The 16,329-nt window shown below is 53.5% G+C and overlaps 6 protein-coding genes across 6 annotated transcripts; 3 read left to right on the top strand and 3 right to left on the bottom strand.

Moving 5' to 3' along the window:
* Positions 1-3,303: 3,303 nt before the first annotated feature.
* UCRPA7_5933 (putative mitochondrial hypoxia responsive domain-containing protein) lies at positions 3,304-4,110 on the top strand (the record flags this gene model as incomplete). The annotated part of the gene is made up of 2 exons (XM_007918476.1): positions 3,304-3,940; positions 4,004-4,110. 2 exons carry the CDS (start codon positions 3,304-3,306, stop codon positions 4,108-4,110), a joined length of 744 nt encoding a protein of 247 aa, XP_007916667.1.
* A 555-nt stretch (positions 4,111-4,665) lies between these two features.
* On the bottom strand, positions 4,666-6,300 carry UCRPA7_5932 (putative rab9 effector protein with kelch motifs protein; the record flags this gene model as incomplete). The annotated part of the gene is made up of 1 exon (XM_007918475.1): positions 4,666-6,300. The coding sequence occupies one exon, from the start codon at positions 6,298-6,300 to the stop codon at positions 4,666-4,668; it is 1,635 nt and encodes a 544-aa protein (XP_007916666.1).
* Positions 6,301-7,339: 1,039 nt separating this feature from the next.
* UCRPA7_5931 (putative dihydrouridine synthase protein) lies at positions 7,340-9,634 on the top strand (the record flags this gene model as incomplete). Its single annotated transcript, XM_007918474.1, has 3 exons — positions 7,340-7,525; positions 7,584-9,487; positions 9,547-9,634. 3 exons carry the CDS (start codon positions 7,340-7,342, stop codon positions 9,632-9,634), a joined length of 2,178 nt encoding a protein of 725 aa, XP_007916665.1.
* A 999-nt stretch (positions 9,635-10,633) lies between these two features.
* Positions 10,634-11,879, top strand: UCRPA7_5930 (putative pex13 protein; the record flags this gene model as incomplete). Its single annotated transcript, XM_007918473.1, has 2 exons — positions 10,634-11,060; positions 11,113-11,879. 2 exons carry the CDS (start codon positions 10,634-10,636, stop codon positions 11,877-11,879), a joined length of 1,194 nt encoding a protein of 397 aa, XP_007916664.1.
* Positions 11,880-13,287: 1,408 nt separating this feature from the next.
* Positions 13,288-13,602, bottom strand: UCRPA7_5929 (putative short-chain oxidoreductase protein; the record flags this gene model as incomplete). The annotated part of the gene is made up of 1 exon (XM_007918472.1): positions 13,288-13,602. The coding sequence occupies one exon, from the start codon at positions 13,600-13,602 to the stop codon at positions 13,288-13,290; it is 315 nt and encodes a 104-aa protein (XP_007916663.1).
* A 945-nt stretch (positions 13,603-14,547) lies between these two features.
* On the bottom strand, positions 14,548-15,129 carry UCRPA7_5928 (hypothetical protein; the record flags this gene model as incomplete). The annotated part of the gene is made up of 4 exons (XM_007918471.1): positions 14,548-14,571; positions 14,645-14,718; positions 14,779-15,037; positions 15,100-15,129. The coding sequence occupies 4 exons, from the start codon at positions 15,127-15,129 to the stop codon at positions 14,548-14,550; spliced, it is 387 nt and encodes a 128-aa protein (XP_007916662.1).
* Positions 15,130-16,329: the final 1,200 nt, after the last annotated feature.

The raw sequence follows: 16,329 nt of genomic DNA, 5'->3' as shown, positions 1-16,329 counted from the left end.
ATGCCGGCGGGGCTGGCGATCCATGGTCGATCCCTGCTAGCCTGCAAAGTAAAACCGTGGACAACCCGCTTCCGGCTGAAGTCACTCTCGGTTGCGCCTCTCACCATCTGGGACAAACGCTGGACGACTCGCTGTCGGCGCCGCCCTCATTGGACATAGGACCCCTAAAAAACGTGGTTCGCTCGCTCGCACCGGAGATGGATACGCTGAGCCTTGCCTCTTGCCTCGTCATTTTCCCCGTATTGTCATTGCCTCGGAAGGAACCAGTTAGCAGCTTGCATTGCCTTACTCGGACCGGCTGTAAGAAGAGGCCCTGAAGAATAAGGACGGGCCGTTATTACACGGGCTCCCAGGTTCAACAAGGATGATGACGATGTGGTGGTTGCTACGACCTGAGAGAATGCTATGCTATACTGTAGCACCTCGAGTATTGTAGCCATTTCGAGGAAGTACAACCGGACCCGCCGAGCTTTTCGGCGAAGAGGATGTCTCTCTCACACCCAAAGAACTGTCCAAAGCAAAGGCGAGGAGAGTTGAGAGCCATCTCGATCTGCCCTCCCCTGATTGGCGCGCCCAACAAGACTTGGGAACCTTGAAAAGCATCTTGTGCATCTTCCAAGATGCATCGCCATGGCTGAACTTGGCAAGGATGCATCCCAACGGCTTCTGCTTCGCTGGACTAGCTCGTGCAGATGCAGTAATGTATTGGATCATCGTCACTATGCCATGCATGTGATTACTATCGTCCTTATCTTGGCCCATCTACAATTTCGCGATTGTAGGCAAGCGGGCATGGCATGCATAATCGCCGCCCCGTCAAGAGGACGGATGCTTGTCAAGATCTGGAGTTCTTGTTAGATCGGGATAGAGACATAATACGGGCAGTGTAGGACATCTCGGCAGTTCATTGAGTTTCTGAGGATGGCCGCAATGTGGAAACATTTGGCTGGATACTTCAACACCAAAATTGCAGCATTCACCACACGGAGCATTCACAACTACGACACTGTATGATGCAACAGACCCGTAGTTCTCACCGCTAAAACGGGCAACCATCTACCCTCCATCTCATACACCCAAGAGCCACCATCTGCAGCGAGATCCGGATCGATCAGTCAACTGGTTCGCTGTGCTCCACTGCGGTGCATGCTGCTTCAGGAGACCACCTAAACCACCGCACTTACACCGTAACGGCCGATGCCATGATGAGCGTTTCCTGGCGTCTCATCGACAGGAGGTCAAGAAACCATCTCGATCGGGGGCCGAACTATCAATGGGTCTGTCCAATTTCCCCTAAAACACCTGTCATGCCCCGTCAAACTCTCCGGTCATACGCCAAGGAGCTGATTCCCAGCAAATGCTCCATTATAGAGGTCAATAGCAGCGCTTGATTGTGACACTACAGGGCCTGGTCTGAGCGCGCCATTGCTTCTAGAATAATGCTCCATTGAGCCATGAATGAATGAATACCGCCACTGATTCTGCTTGTGGAGTAAAGAGCAGGATTCTTAGTGCACCGGTCCGCCCTGACAAGTCTCTCTACCGTACTATGTGGCCTGTCATAGAGAAGAGGCCTCGGGTTAGTAGAAGAGGAACCTATTCTCGGCGTCCCCTTGAGAGCAATGATTGGATTTCAATTACACATTACCAAGCTCCCAAGTGCGTCCCATTTGGAGGCCAACCACGAGGCCGAATGCCTAAAAGGGCCAGCCCGACCATAAGCGGCGTACCTAGAGAGGAGGCAAAGACGCCACGCGCAGTACCGAGGTAAGCGGTGGCTACACGCTCTAGGATCTCAGACGCCGTCAGGCTGTATAATTCGATCTTACGCAGCGGAACACCGTGAAGCTTCGCGGCAAGTTTTGTGCAAGTGAAAAGCGATTAAGCTATTTGCGGTATCCGTACCAAACTCTACGGGAGAGGCGAGCCTCGGTGCGGTAAGGCTTCTTAATTAGGGACGCTGCCATGACTCTAAAGGAAGCGATTATCCAACAAAAACCTAGCATCTCCGAGGCGGCTCCTCCCTGAGTTCACCAATTTGCACCAGCGAGGCGGGAGCAGACGGAGAAACCCTCCGACCATTTCTACTGGAAAAATAGAAAGTCCTGCTTTCTGACCCAACTTACCATCTTCGGAGGCCGGTTGCATCACCATGACCGTTACTGGACACAGCAGTGTGTGTCTTTCTGTATTTGGCAGACAGTGTTTCCTACCTACCTGGGTGATTGTTGTGCAGACTCGCTATGCCTACGTCTGCTTCCGCAATGATTACGGGTGCTCTGCGTAAGTCACGATGGCCGGCAGGTCGGCGAGGTGAGTGAGTTTACGAAAAGCAATCGGCTCACACGCAACTGTATAATCGGCGTTCTAGAAGGAAACACGCAGTGAAGTGTCATGTAGAAACAGTGCTGCCATATTTCTGCAATTGACCAAACGCCGACAAACGGGATGTTCAGCCTGACAGCCAGATGCCACAGCCAGCTACTGCGTAGTAATAACAGCACCCTTGCCTGGCCGCGCGATAATCCGCAGGACAGCCGTCTCAGGATCAGTCGAGATCAGGAGATACAGCGGCATCTCGCCTTGTCAGCACTCAGCGCCAGCTGTGCGCCCCGCCGCCCGTTGCAGGCGCTGGGTTTGCTGGGCCCTTCCATTTCTCGCTCTGGTCATTCTTCGGGATTTGCTAACCAGTCGCCGTAGTGGCCAACATACCGTACTGCATTTCGCTGGGGCGGGAATAATTCGGGGACCAGTCTGGGATCTTCTCATTGGGCCATAGGGATATTTCTCTTGGAGCTCGGGCCACCTACCGGCCCTGCCCGCCATTTACATCACCATTTCTGGCGCGGTGATTTCATGGCATGATTCTCGTGCGTGCAGCTTCCCTACCACCCCTGCACCACCTCGGAATCTTCCTGAGAAATATCGTAAATCGCCTTTTTCCAGAATTTTCCCCATATTGTGCCATAAGCTATAAGCTCTCTGCAACTCCGTACGGTACGAGGGGCGGGATATAAACATACTGACTTCTAGGCATTGTTGTTCTTCAGATTCGTCGTTGATTCCACTACAGCGACTCGGCGTCAATAGCGTCATCATCCAATTGCGTCAGGCACCTTTTTTGCGCTGACTGTGAGAGCGAACAAGCAAATATCGCGTTACTAAGAACCACCACCCCGCATAGCCTATACATACAAGAAGAGAGAAGAAGAAGACAACGACGACAGCTTCTTCCCAAGTGTAGAGCATTGGCATTCCAAACCACTTTTTTGCCCTAGCAACTACAATCGCAAAGCAGCAATCATGAAGGTCATCTCAGAGCAAGAGTCGAAGGCGCACTACGACGCCGTGCTCCGGGGCGGTCTGATCGGCGGCTCCGTCGGCTTCACAGGCGGCCTGCTGGGCGTCATCGGCGCCTCGAAGCGGTACCCGGCCTTCCGCGCGCTGACGCTGCCCTTCCGGACTTTCCTGGTGTCGTCGGCGGCGACGTTCGGCGCCATCACCTGGGCGGAGCGCTACTCGGTGGCCTTCGGCAAGGCCAAGGACCCCATGAACTTCTACAAGGACGAGACGCAGCGCACCATCGAGCAGGCGCGCCGCAGCGAGGTCGGCAGCGCCAAGCTGATGGACTGGGGCCGCGAGAACCGCTACACCATCGTCTTCACCTCGTGGATCGCCGCCATGGGCATCGCGCTCGCCATGGTCGGCCGCAACAAGTACCTCAGCACCTCCCAGAAGCTCGTCCAGGCCCGTGTCTACGCCCAGGGCCTGACGCTCGCCGTCCTGATCGCCACCGCCGCCTTCGAGACGGCCGATGCCAAGAGCGGCAAGGGTCGCTGGGAGACGGTCATGGTCATCGACCCCGATGACCCGGAGCACAAGCACTTGATCGAGAAGCGAATCCATAAGGAGGAGTATGCTGGTCAGGACCTGTGGAAAGGTAAGCTATAGCTCCCCGCCCTGATAACCGCCGATGTTCATCGTACTAACATGATCATCTTAGATATGGTCGCCGCTGAGGAGCGCCGATTGGAGCAGCAGAAGCGAGAGAGAGCCGAGGTGCAGGCGCGAGAGCAGAACGGTACGGGGATAGCAGCTCCTGCCCACTAAGACAGGATCTAACATGGTGTTCTCTCCCCTCCAGGTTCTCGCCAGTAAGGCTCTTTTTTCTATTCATGATGATGGTGATGAGAGAGATATCACCAACCATCTTGTTCATATGACGACTTTCCTAGAGTTTAGGATGGACAAAGGCGTTCAAGGGTGGCACAAGTGGTTTACATTACAGAAAGTGTACAACAGCCAGAATCAAAAGTAGCAGGGCATCAGTGATATAGTTCGCACCGGTGGGGGATGATATCAAGCGTTCAACGCTGTTCGACATAGCATTGGGTTATCCGAGAGATACGGTCTACATCAGCAGGACCGGAAAGTGCATGGGAAGACTTCATAATATAAATTCATAAGACTACGCTGTCATCATAAATCAACATACCCCTCATACCCTCTGCCCTCCCTGTGCCAGACCAGTTTTCGTTCAGACCCACCCGTTACGCCTTGCGATTTTGTCTTGACCATATAAAGCCAACATAGATTCTCCTGGTATCATCATGAGGCAGGAAATAGTAACAGACCCCGAACCATACCATCCCATCGAACCCATCATCATACTTCGATCGTGAAGTGGCTGATCTGCGAATAGTACGCGTGGACCGCCAGCTCCAGCATCCAGACGTCGCCAAACACCTCGCTGCCGTCGAAGCCCCCTATCACCAGCAGCCGGCTGTCGTACAGCACCGTGCCGTGGTAGCCGCGCCCGCTCGGCGGCAGGCCGTACACCTTGCGCCGGTCCCAGGTCATCGTGACGAGGTTGAGCAGCAGCACGTCGTTCGAGTACTCGTTGCCGTCGTGGCCGCCGATCACGAACAGGTACGAGCCCACGATGGTCGCCGTGTGCGACAGCCGCCGGAACGTCATGGGGATGCTGACCGCCTTCCAGGCGTGCGCGTCCACGTCGTAGACCCACACGTCGTTGAAGCACTCGCCGCCGTCCGAGCCGCCGAAGATGATCAGCTTGCTGCCCACCATGTTGGCCGTGTGGTAGCCGCGCGCCTTGGGGCGCTGCAGGTCCTTGCCGCCCGCCCCCTCCGAGCTCGGCCCGCTGACCATCTTCCAGCTCATCTTGTTGGTGTCGCTCACGTCGAGCCGCCAGATGTCGTTGAGCGCGCGGACGCCGTCGCCGCCGCCAAAGACGTAGATGCCGTTCTTGTACAGGCAGGCCGTGTGGGCGCGGCGCTTGCTGGGGACGCGGTCGCCGACGATGCGCGGGCGGCTCCAGCGGAAGTTGACCGTGTCCAGCACGTAGACGTCGTTGTAGTAGGCCGGGCCGTCGCCGCCGCCGAAGATGACGAGCTTCTTGCCGACGGCCGTGCAGGTCATGGCGCGCAGCGGCACCGGCACGTCGCCCACCACGTGCGGCGCCGTCCAGTAGAAGGCATCCGCGTCCAGCACGTACAGCTCGTTGAAGCACGCCCGGCTGTCGCACCCCCCGAACACGTACACGCTCGAGCCCACCAGCGTCGTCGTGTGCGCGCGCAGCGCCGTGTGCGGGTGGCCCGAGACCGGTGCCCGCGACCAGTACATGCCCGAGGACGGCGCGGCCGGGACGTCCGGCGCGGTCTTGGGGTCCACGAGCGGTGGGAAGGCTGTATATGCGTTCCGTCCGGCAGCCTGCGAAATGCTGAGGTTCCGCAGAACAGCCGACGAGACAGAGCGCTCGATGCCGCCGGTGCCAGACTTGCTGGCTATGGCAGAGGTCGAACGAAGAGCCGGGGGACGGCGCCCATTGCGAGAGCCGCTGCCGCTGCCGTCTCTTCCCTCTCCGGCGGAGGAGTCGTGCCGGTGTACGTCATTACTAGTAGTGCCCTCTCCATTGGTATGTCTGTTTGGCGTGGTGGCGGTGGAAGAGGCTGAATGCGGTGCGTGGTGGGACTTGCTCGAGAGAGGGGCAACGGAGGACAGGGTCTGGGAGGAGGAGAGGCCGGCGGCGGACTGGGAGCGCTGGCGGATGGAGAGCTCGGAGGGTTTCCGGCGGCGATCTGTGCTTCTGGAGGCGAGGTGGCCGGGCGTGTGGCTACGGACCAGCGGAGGAGGCGATCGGTCGAGGGCTTCGTCGTCTTCGTCGTCTCTCTCGTCGACGGGCGAGGTCGGCTGAGCTATCCTCTGAGACCGCATCGTCTTAGTGCTGAGCGGGGACTTGGTGGCGGCTTTGTCGTCTCTGGACCAAGACCTATCGGCCATTGTTGGGGCAGCCTCTCATCTCATTTGTGAGAAGAGCAGGAAAATGACAGCGGAACGGACGAGAGAAGAGATGCAACAGTCTGGTTTGTCAATGTGGTTTATGCGGACGAGATTGGCGTGGGCAGCTGAAGGAGAAGGCTTGTGGCTCTGACAATTAGGGAGTGGGGGGGCTTAGGGAGGTACCTAAGGTAGGTAGGATGGGATGTTCCCAGCTCCAGGTACCTAAGGTAAGCTTCCGCGACTTCCAGACGCTACCTCAGGTACTCCAGATTGCATTGGATAGCTGAATGTGTGATTGGAGCGGCCCGAGGGTTCGTGGAGTACCTAGGTAGGATCTAAGCCCCCAAACCTTCAGCGGGTAGCGGTAAGCCAGCCCGCTGTCGGGACCTTGCAGCTGCCCGGTGGCACATCCATCCCCCTTGCATATATTTCTAGATCATCTTCATGTCTCAAGTAGAGTTGCGATTGCACTGGACAAAGTCAAGATTGGGCTCTTCGAATCAGGTACGTCTTGCAACAGGGATACCTTCATACCCCTAGCACAGGGCGGGGTTGTCCTAAAGCCATAAACACCCTACTGTAGCGTCTTTGGTACCGAGAGCTTTCACACCAATTGGGAATACTACGTGTTAAGCACAGAATCAGGAGGCTGAAACAATCTATAGAAGAAGCTCCTCACACTGCACGAAGACGCCAGAGACGGTCTTAGATCACTAGACCTGTCTGGTAGTGCGACTTGGTTGAGATCCCAGATGCCTGTGAGATGCTGTAGAGGCGCTACAAATGTGACCCATTACATCACTAGCCTCCCGCTGGCGGGGTCGATTTTGGGGAATTTTCACCGCCCGCTACTGCAATACCCGAAGCCCACCACAGCACCACCAGTGGCCTATCACGAAAAATTCCTTCACTGGCTAGGTAGGAGAGGGTGTCATCACCTTGACAGCCTTGATCATATTCTCACTAGTTATTTGAGGGCATAATCCTGCAGGATTGGACGTGATATTACGGCAATAATCACGCTCATATCAAGGTCAAAATGGCCACCAACGGCGAGTCTCAAGAGACTCAGCCACAGAACAGTGAGAAGATAGTTGAGCAAAACGACGTCGAAGGTCACGACTCTGGCGAGCCAGCGCCTAAGAGGGTCAAGATCGAGGAAGACAAACCTCGCAACGAGAATGGCTCCACAGAAGTGCAACATAGAAAGACCGGCACTGCGCCTGTGAAAAAGGAGTAGGACAACCTCATCTTTCTTCGATACTGATGAATTCGTTGACCAGAAGAATAGATATCTGATATCCCCGCCGGCTCGTGGTGATGGCGACGATCAGGATGTTGTGGATGATGACGCTGCCGAGGCCAAAACAGCCCCTGACCGCAAAGATGGCAAGCGAGACGGCAAAAAGGGCAAGAAGGAGAAGAAGCGCGGCCAAAACACCGAGCGCGACTTCGGACGCTCTGATGATGCCATCAAACTCTGTAACTCCAGAGCTTTCACCCCGGAATTCTCCCCGGCAGACTGCAGATTCGGGGACCGCTGCAATCACTGTCATGATCTCCGAAAGTACTTAAAGGAAGGAAGGCGAGACGACCTCATGACATGGGAAGGTGTATGCCCGGCTTTTGAGAGCTACGGTAAATGTTCCTCCGGCTGGAGATGCAGGTTCCTCTCGAGTCACATGAAGGAGATCGAGCATGAGGATGGTCGGAAGGAGTTGATCCTGGTTGAGGAGCCTAAATTCGAGATACCTAAGGAACTTGAGAATCCCGACGACTGGACACCGGGCGTTGTGAACATTGTTTCGGGGGATAAGAAGTTCAATCTCTCCAGGAAGCGGGTTGATCTGTCGAGATCAGACCAGTATATCAAGTGGATCGAACAGGAGGCTGAGTCGTCAAGAAAATATTACCATCGAAATCGAAAAGTTGACAACATACCGGATGGGGTTGATGCGCTGCAGGAATTCCGTGCGCAGTTTGTCGAGCCTCCTTTCAAGCCTTCGGAAAAACGACGAATTTACTTCGGCCCAGAGACCCCAGTGCTCGCCCCGCTTACAACTCAGGGGAACCTCCCGTTCAGACGTCTATGCGGAGAATTAGGTGCACAAGTCACGTACTCGGAGATGGCTGTCAGTCTGCAACTTATTCAGGGGCACAAACCTGAATGGGCGCTACTGAAAGCACATGAGAGCGAGCTTGTTTCCCCACGATATGAGCCAAAAGGCGGCCCGGTTCCGGGTTATGACAACTCGCGAGACCTTAAGTTCGGCGCACAAATTGCAGCTAACGCACCGTGGGTTGCCATCAAAGCTACTGAGGTTCTCACAAGCTACTGTCCGCACCTACGTCTCATCGATCTGAACTGCGGCTGTCCGATCGAGATGGTCTTCAAGCAAGGTGCTGGCTCCGCACTCCTGGACTCGCCTGCCAAGATGGAGAAGATCATCAGAGGAATGAACGCCGTCTCAGGGGAAGTCCCAATCACCACAAAGCTGAGGCTGGGAGTCAGGGATGGGAAGGCGAATGCTCAAAAAACCATTGAACGACTGGCATTCGGCAACTACGAGACACGGCCGCTAATTGGTGCCCCTGGCTGTGCTGCTGTGACTCTACACGGCAGAACGAGACAGCAGAGATATCAGAAGAAGGCAGATTGGTCCTACATTGCCGAATGTGCCACCATGATCAAGTCATTCAGCGAAAGGAAGGATGAGCTTACAGATACGATCCGAGAGCCCGACGAGAGCACGCTGGCCAACGCACCCGGTGGAAAGATGTACTTCCTCGGCAACGGTGACTGCTTCTCGCATACTGAATACTTCGATCATATCAACAATGCCAAGGTGGATTCCGTGATGATTGCTCGAGGCGCCTGCGTTAAACCTTGGATTTTCGAGGAAATTGAGAAGGGCCAGTATCTGGACAAATCGGCGTCAGAAAGACTCGGGTATATCGAGAAGTTCTGCCGTTACGGTTTGGAAGCCTGGGGCTCAGACGAGATGGGCCTGGGGTTCACCCGCAAGTTCTTGCTGGAATACCTCAGTTTCGCCTACCGCTATGTGCCGGTTGGTCTCCTGGAATACCTCCCACCTAGTCTCAATGACCGGGCGCCGGCCTACCGGGGCCGAAACGACTTGGAGACGCTTCTTGCCAGTCCTAACTACAAGGATTGGATCAAGATTAGGTGAGTTTCGGAAATTATTGTCTCCCAGGCATTGATGTATATTCTAACGTTATTCATAGCGAAATGTTCCTTGGCCCTGCGGCCGATGGCTTCAAGTTCCAGCCTAAACACAAGGCCAACAGTTATGAGATCGAGGCAGAAGGATAGCATTGCAATCATTCAAAGAGTTTTTGACAGAACTGAGAAAAGTAGATAGGCCGACAGACGACCACATTTACTCCCAGAGTCAACAGTAATTTTGGACTCTAATGTACCTATGCTAAACCCGTGAATGTAAATATACTGCCTCGGCTGAGTTGGCCGATTTCAGCATGCTTTCTCAAGTAAATGTAATGTAATGCAAATGTGCATGTCGATGATTGAGCAGCAGGGGAAAGATAAGGCATTTTCAAAACATAAGAGCCCATTAAGCGGTATAATTACATGCAAAGAATTCAAAGACGACATTGAGGTCGCTTGATATTCTGAATGCAGCGCTAAGCACATGCATGTAGTCGGTTATTTATCGGGGAAATCCCAGAGTCACGGCCGGTGCAGGCCGACTTTTTTTTGTTAGGAGTACGAGGTGTGGCTCGGAGCAAGCGAACGCAGTGGTCAACAAACTACCGAGGTTCACAAGCCCCAGATTCCAACCGCACCGGCCGCTCGATCCACTTTCGTCCCCGTTGATTCTCTCTCAGATCAGATTGCAAGCACCAACCTGCAACCAACGATATCCTCGACCCCGACATCAACACTTTCCATCTCTTCGCCATTATTCATCCGACAGATGCGATAGAAATACACTTGTTTTAATTGAGCTGTCTGCAAGGACGGCAGTCGCCATCAGATAAGCGCGAGGTCGACTCACTTGCCTCGGCCCAAGTGGCGGGTCAATCTGAGGCCTCGTCTCGTCCGGCGAACGACGAGATACCAGCGCCCCGGTAAATACTTGCTGGGTACGCTCATAGATTAGGCATCAGGCAATGGCTTCACCCCCAAAGCCTTGGGAACGACAAGGCGCCACTCCCGCAACAGCAGGTATGTGTCATTGTGCGGCTGTTTATCAAGGCGATGTTGATTTGATGCTCATATTGACCAGCAACGCTCACCTCATCCGCACCCACCGCTTCCACTCTCCCATCTTCGGCAGTAACACCGAGCATGATGTCAGAAACTACTACCACATCATCCACATCTCCAGCCATCCCAGAGCGACCCGCATCCCTAACTGCGGCCGTCAACCAGAATGCCGCCGCATATAGCAGGATAGGCGCGTCACCATACGGCTCCTATGGCGGCGCCTACACCTCTCCATACGGCTCGCCATACTCTAGAATGGGTGGCTACGGCGGTTATGGTGGAGGCATGTACGGCTCGTATGGAGGCTATGGTGGGATGTACGGAGGCGGCATGTATGGCGGTATGCCCGGTGGCATGCCAGGAGACCCCAATAACCCGGACAGCTTGACACACCGATTCAACCAGAGCACACAGGCTACTTTCCAGATGCTAGAAGGCATTGTCGGTGCGTTTGGCGGCTTTGCGCAGATGCTGGAGAGCACATATATGGCTACACACTCGAGTTTCTTTGGTGAGTTGAGATACAGTCGTTACCTGTAGGTCGCGCCACTAATAACGAATAGCGATGGTCTCAGTTGCCGAGCAGTTTGGTAACCTACGCGACACTCTTGGCTCAGTTTTAGGCATATTCACACTCATGCGCTGGATCCGGACGCTCATCGCAAAACTTACCGGACGACCACCCCCAGCCGATGCAACCGCTCTGACTCCGGCAGCGTTTGCGCGATTTGAGGGCCGCTCAGTACCCATGCCTGACGGCACTCCGGCGGCACCGAAGCCAAGCAAAAAGCCCCTGCTGTTCTTCCTGCTGGCAGCTTTCGGTCTTCCGTATCTCATGAGCAAGGCTATCAGGACACTCGCAGCGTCACATGAAGAGGAGGAACGCAAGCGACAACTCGAGGCACAGCCCCTCGACCCTTCCAAGTTGGAGTTCTGCCGTGTACTATATGACTTCTCGCCCTCAACACAGGGCAATGCTGTTGTCCAGGGAGTAGATCTGGACGTCAAGAAGGGCGACCTCGTCGCGGTGCTGAGTAAATCTGACCCACTGGGCAACCCGAGCGAATGGTGGCGATGCAGAGCTAGAGACGGACGCATGGGCTATCTACCAGCCAACTTCCTCGAAATCGCCAGGAAACCTGGTCAGGCAGTCGCAGCGATCAAGGCATCAGCGAGTGAGAGCAGCAGAGCGAACTCACTAACGAGCAGCGTTATCAACGGCGTTCAGGCAGAGGCCGAGAAGCAACAGCAGCAGCCGGCGCCGGTGCCGCAGAGTAAGGTTGGGGATGTTTCGGTCGAGAGCTTTCAGAAGTCTCAGTTCTACGGCTAGGGGCCGATACCGACAGAGCAGCTGAATAGAAAGAAAGCAGAGCCGACGAAGCCGAAGCCAGCTCCGGCGGTGGGATGGGCACCGATAACACCTCTACCTGCAAACGATGCAGAAGTGTCAGAGCGGCTACGTGGTCTCCGCAATATATCGCTACGCTACCGTGCTGAGATCAATGATTTCGTGGAAGCGTGTAACGCGAAGAAGGCCAAGCAGAAGCTATAGATTATCGAGGTGGCTCGGATGAGAGAGTATTTGAGTTTCATGTTGCATAGGGAATGAATTTTGTCAGGATGTCCTTTAAAGGTCAAAAGCTCGGCGTTCAGGTCTAAGGTCGGATGTAAATATCCTTGTCTAAACAGAGCATTGTCACGAGAATGCTATACTATCTATGATTCAATTCGCTTCACGCACCTATATCATTTTTGATGTTGATTCTCTATGGGCATGAATTGTTTTTACAGTCTTCTAACTTACCGAAACAACTATTTCAATTGCCAACATCTCGGAGTTTACTCAGCCAATACGTATATGAGATGCTATTTTCGTGCAGGAGCCATCTACCCAGACCAACCTAATGTGATGAATTCCATGACAACGCACTATCAAAGCCATACTAGCAGCTATACTCGATATTACAACCAGCCACCACATACCGGAAAAGGGAGATGTGCTCATTCATCACCTCAGGTGGATACAACTAATGTTTAACATTATTCTAGGACACTGCTAGTCGATCACTCCCGCGAGCTTCGTGAAAGCGATCATATCGTTGTCTTCCAGAAAGTCACGCCCATCGGTACTAAAACTAACATGTTGCCAAAGATCCAATATCTCTAACTGCTGTCTGCGCTTTCGTCTTGCGGATAACAGAGAATCCGAACCAAGGACGACTCGCACGGTCCATGGCCGTCCTTCCGCCAATCCCTCGCCCTTGATGGTATCTACAATAGCCACGGCGGCTCTTGCCGGCTCACCAGGCAGCAATCGCATTGGGTTGACCGCAAACATTCCTGCAAACTTTTCAAATAAGGGCCGGTAAGCAGGCACAGCCGGAGCCATGCTCTCAAAGCTCTCCTGAGTCCCAAAGCTCGCTGCACGGTTGTCAGTGCGAGGTTGGCCTAGGCGAGTCGGGAAGCCGCCGCAGTCAAATGCGACACACCGGATGCCCAGAGGCGAGACTTCCTTGTGTAAACTTTCCGCAAATGCGCTCAGAGCGGCTTTGGTCATTGTATAATGTGACATGAATGGGAGAGCCAGCCAAGCCGAGCTGGAAGACGTGAACGAGATGCAGCCATGCCCCTGAGCGCGAAAGAAGGGCAAAATGGCTCGAGTCAGATGAAGGTGGCCGAACACATTGGATTGGAACATATCGTGGACAAACTCATCGCTGCGATAACGGTTAGCTTAATTATAATATCAGATTGTGCTGGCTGTACTCCGCATCCTCAAAGGACTTCATCGCTGATATACCGGCATTGTTCATGAGGATATCAATATGCCCAAATATCTGCCAGGCAATTTTTGCCTTGGCCTCAATCTCCTTCCACCCAGCTGTTATGTCGAGTTCCAAGATAGCAACGTTATCTGACTTGAGTGGGCTAAGCTTCTGCTCGACCTGGCGGCCCGCTGCGATGACTTTGTCGCCCCGCTCGATGATATGGTTTAGAAGTGCAGCACCAATGCCAGACGTGGTACCTGTGATGAACCATACACTGGGAGCCATTATGCAATGATGTATCTAGTATATGATGGATTTTGAATAAGCTTGAGGATGTGGCGAATATGACTAGGCGAAAGAATTAGACACACAGAAACTACGACCGGCACAAGTATATATATCCGGGCCTACGGGCCGCGGCCGACTTCATCAAGCTACTTGGACTGTCAACAAACATCATTGCGGCCGCAGAACCGCGTGGTACGCGGACGGAATCCGGAGATACAAGATGTCGCCGTCTTCCGGAACACGGAGCTTCGTTGCGATATGATAGGTACAGAAACATGCCAAAGGGCTCTAATCAAATAAACCTGCCCACTCTATTACACTCGCCACGGACGGAGAGGTGCGGAGTGAAGCGCAGTCGTACCGAATGCGACCTCCCTAGCGCCCCTATCCCTGGCCAAGATCATATGACTTGACTTCCTGGAAAGGTAGACAAGACAGGTACGTTGTAAGTTGTTTGGCAGAGCTGTTATCTCTTCTCAAGCGAACTCCAAACGTTCTACGAAAAAAGAACTTGAGGAGAATGTATCAACCCCTTTGTTTGAGCAACTGTCCCGGCTAGGATGTGCTTCTGATGATAGTAGCCACGTTTGCATTTATCTATCAGAATGCGATCTTGAATTGTCGAAATACACATTTGGCCATTCCGTCACCCCTCCACTTCTGCTAAAAAGAGAGCACGAACACGAGGACACCAGGTCGGCGTTTCCTTGACTTGCACGTTCAAGGCTAGGCCCTGCTGTTCGATTCTTTTTATAGCATCAATGCACCAGAGCATCTGGGTCGTATTGCCTCGCTGTTCGTAGTACCATTGTAGGGCAAATGCGGGTGCCATCGTCTCCTGCGCATCGAATGCGCTTGAGCGAGTCCCCGAGAATAATGATGCCCGGATATTCTCCGCGTACTGGTCCAGCTCCTCGAGGCTCAAGCCTAGTTCTCTAAGCTCTACGGGAAATCGTAGGGGATGATCTAATAAACGATCCAGCCCCTTATGTCGAGCTTCGAGCTGCTTGACCAGAAGATTGGCATATAGTGCACATACCCAGTAAAGCGTCCAGACGTACTTGTCCATGGGACTGGCGAATTGGAACTCGCCTGGTGGCGAGCCCGAACCCTCTTCGACGCTGTTATTAGGCACTGGGGCGGGAATTTCCTGCTTCATTTCTTCATACCAACCTTGGAGATCATCCAATACTTTCGACGCCAATCGCAGCAGATCTTGCGCGGATCGTTGCCCTCGAAGTGCTGCTGATTTGGTCGTATAGCTTTTCTTATCTAGTTTATCAGCCCACTCCATCAGCATAGGCATGACAATGACGCTCTCGAACATCTTCTGCACGACATAATCGGGATCCCCTTTCTCCGCTAGATGAAGCTTGCTGAAGGGCGGTTCGGCCATGAAAAATGCCTTTCGATGCCGAACTGAGGCGTAGTACTAAAAAAACCGTTAGTACACTAGGTAGAGATCGCAATTGATAGGAGCAACAAGCCACTCACCCCAAGAATCCTGAACTTCTTTACCAACATCTTTGATAATTCGTTATTGGGCAGTCTGGTGCCAAAACGCTTGAGGAGCTGCAAACCACCTCTTATATGAGCCATGTATCCACCACTACCACCCTCGGTAGCAAACAGCTCGCACCGAGAAAAGACAAGGACGCTTGCCAACTTCGTGTCAACATCAGACTGCCGTCTGTTGGATGACCATATCTCGCTCTCCCTTAAGACTCGCAACGCATCGGTGTAGATGTCCGTGCTGAGCATGGAGAGTCTAGCATCGCCGTTCTTCCGACCGACAAAACCGGTATATAGAGCCAAAAGACTCTTGTTGAGCAAGTCATCTCTACCGTGGAAAACAGTAGGAAATGCGCTCACCCAGCCACCTGGGACTTTGATCGCCGTCTGCAATTTATAGTCGGACGGCATGAATAGGTCCAAGAACAGCCCAGTGAACAGCTCACAACTAATAGCTTTTGAGTCTAGTGAGCTGGGCAGGAGTGTTCGCATGTGGCAGTCAGTGTCATCCTGGCGACGGGCACCTTTGTCTTGGGCGCAATCTATCGCTTCGCGCTCTTGTGACTTCTTCATCTTGGGACGATTGCTATTCGCGAGGTCGCGTGTATATACACGCCATCGTCGAGTAGGTTGGTGGGACCAATTAGTAGAGCACTGGACCTTGAAGACGTAGTCTTCCCCATATCCAAGACATACACGGCCTGTTGTGAAGCAGCGTTGGCATTCAGGCTGGCCGAGATCGCACTATGGGCTTGGTGTTAGTACTGGTAGCCTGGCAAGTTGGTCTTTAGGGATCGAAGCCAATTTGCAGTAGTGAACCATATGCAGGGTCGCGTGCCTTAATCTTTCTTGTGCGACACGTTCTGCAACCTTTTTTGGATTGCGACGTTCGCATGATATCAGACTTCTCTCATGCCCAACACGAGGGCAATACCTCTCCTCATGCAAAGTAAGGGTCTCAGGAAGGTGATGAAGCGTAAAGATAAATTCCTGCCAGAGCACAGAGGAAATCATAAAGACTGAGACCCAACATGTCGGATCACGGTCTACCTTCGAGACGATTATATAAGACGTATGAGGTAGTCACTAGATGCAATACCCCGGTGAATGTTTATTTTAAGGTTGAGGCGGTGCCATGGGGAACATTCGGGAATAAGTTAGTGGGCGCTGTATCTCAACGGCGCGGATGTCATCGCTAGACCTAATTCAGCC

The sequence above is a fragment of the Phaeoacremonium minimum genome (assembly GCF_000392275.1).
Source record: "Phaeoacremonium minimum UCRPA7 unplaced genomic scaffold PA7_03_scaffold_442, whole genome shotgun sequence".
Taxonomy (NCBI): Eukaryota; Fungi; Ascomycota; class Sordariomycetes; order Togniniales; family Togniniaceae; genus Phaeoacremonium; species Phaeoacremonium minimum.
This window is presented reverse-complemented; position numbering and strand designations above follow the sequence as displayed.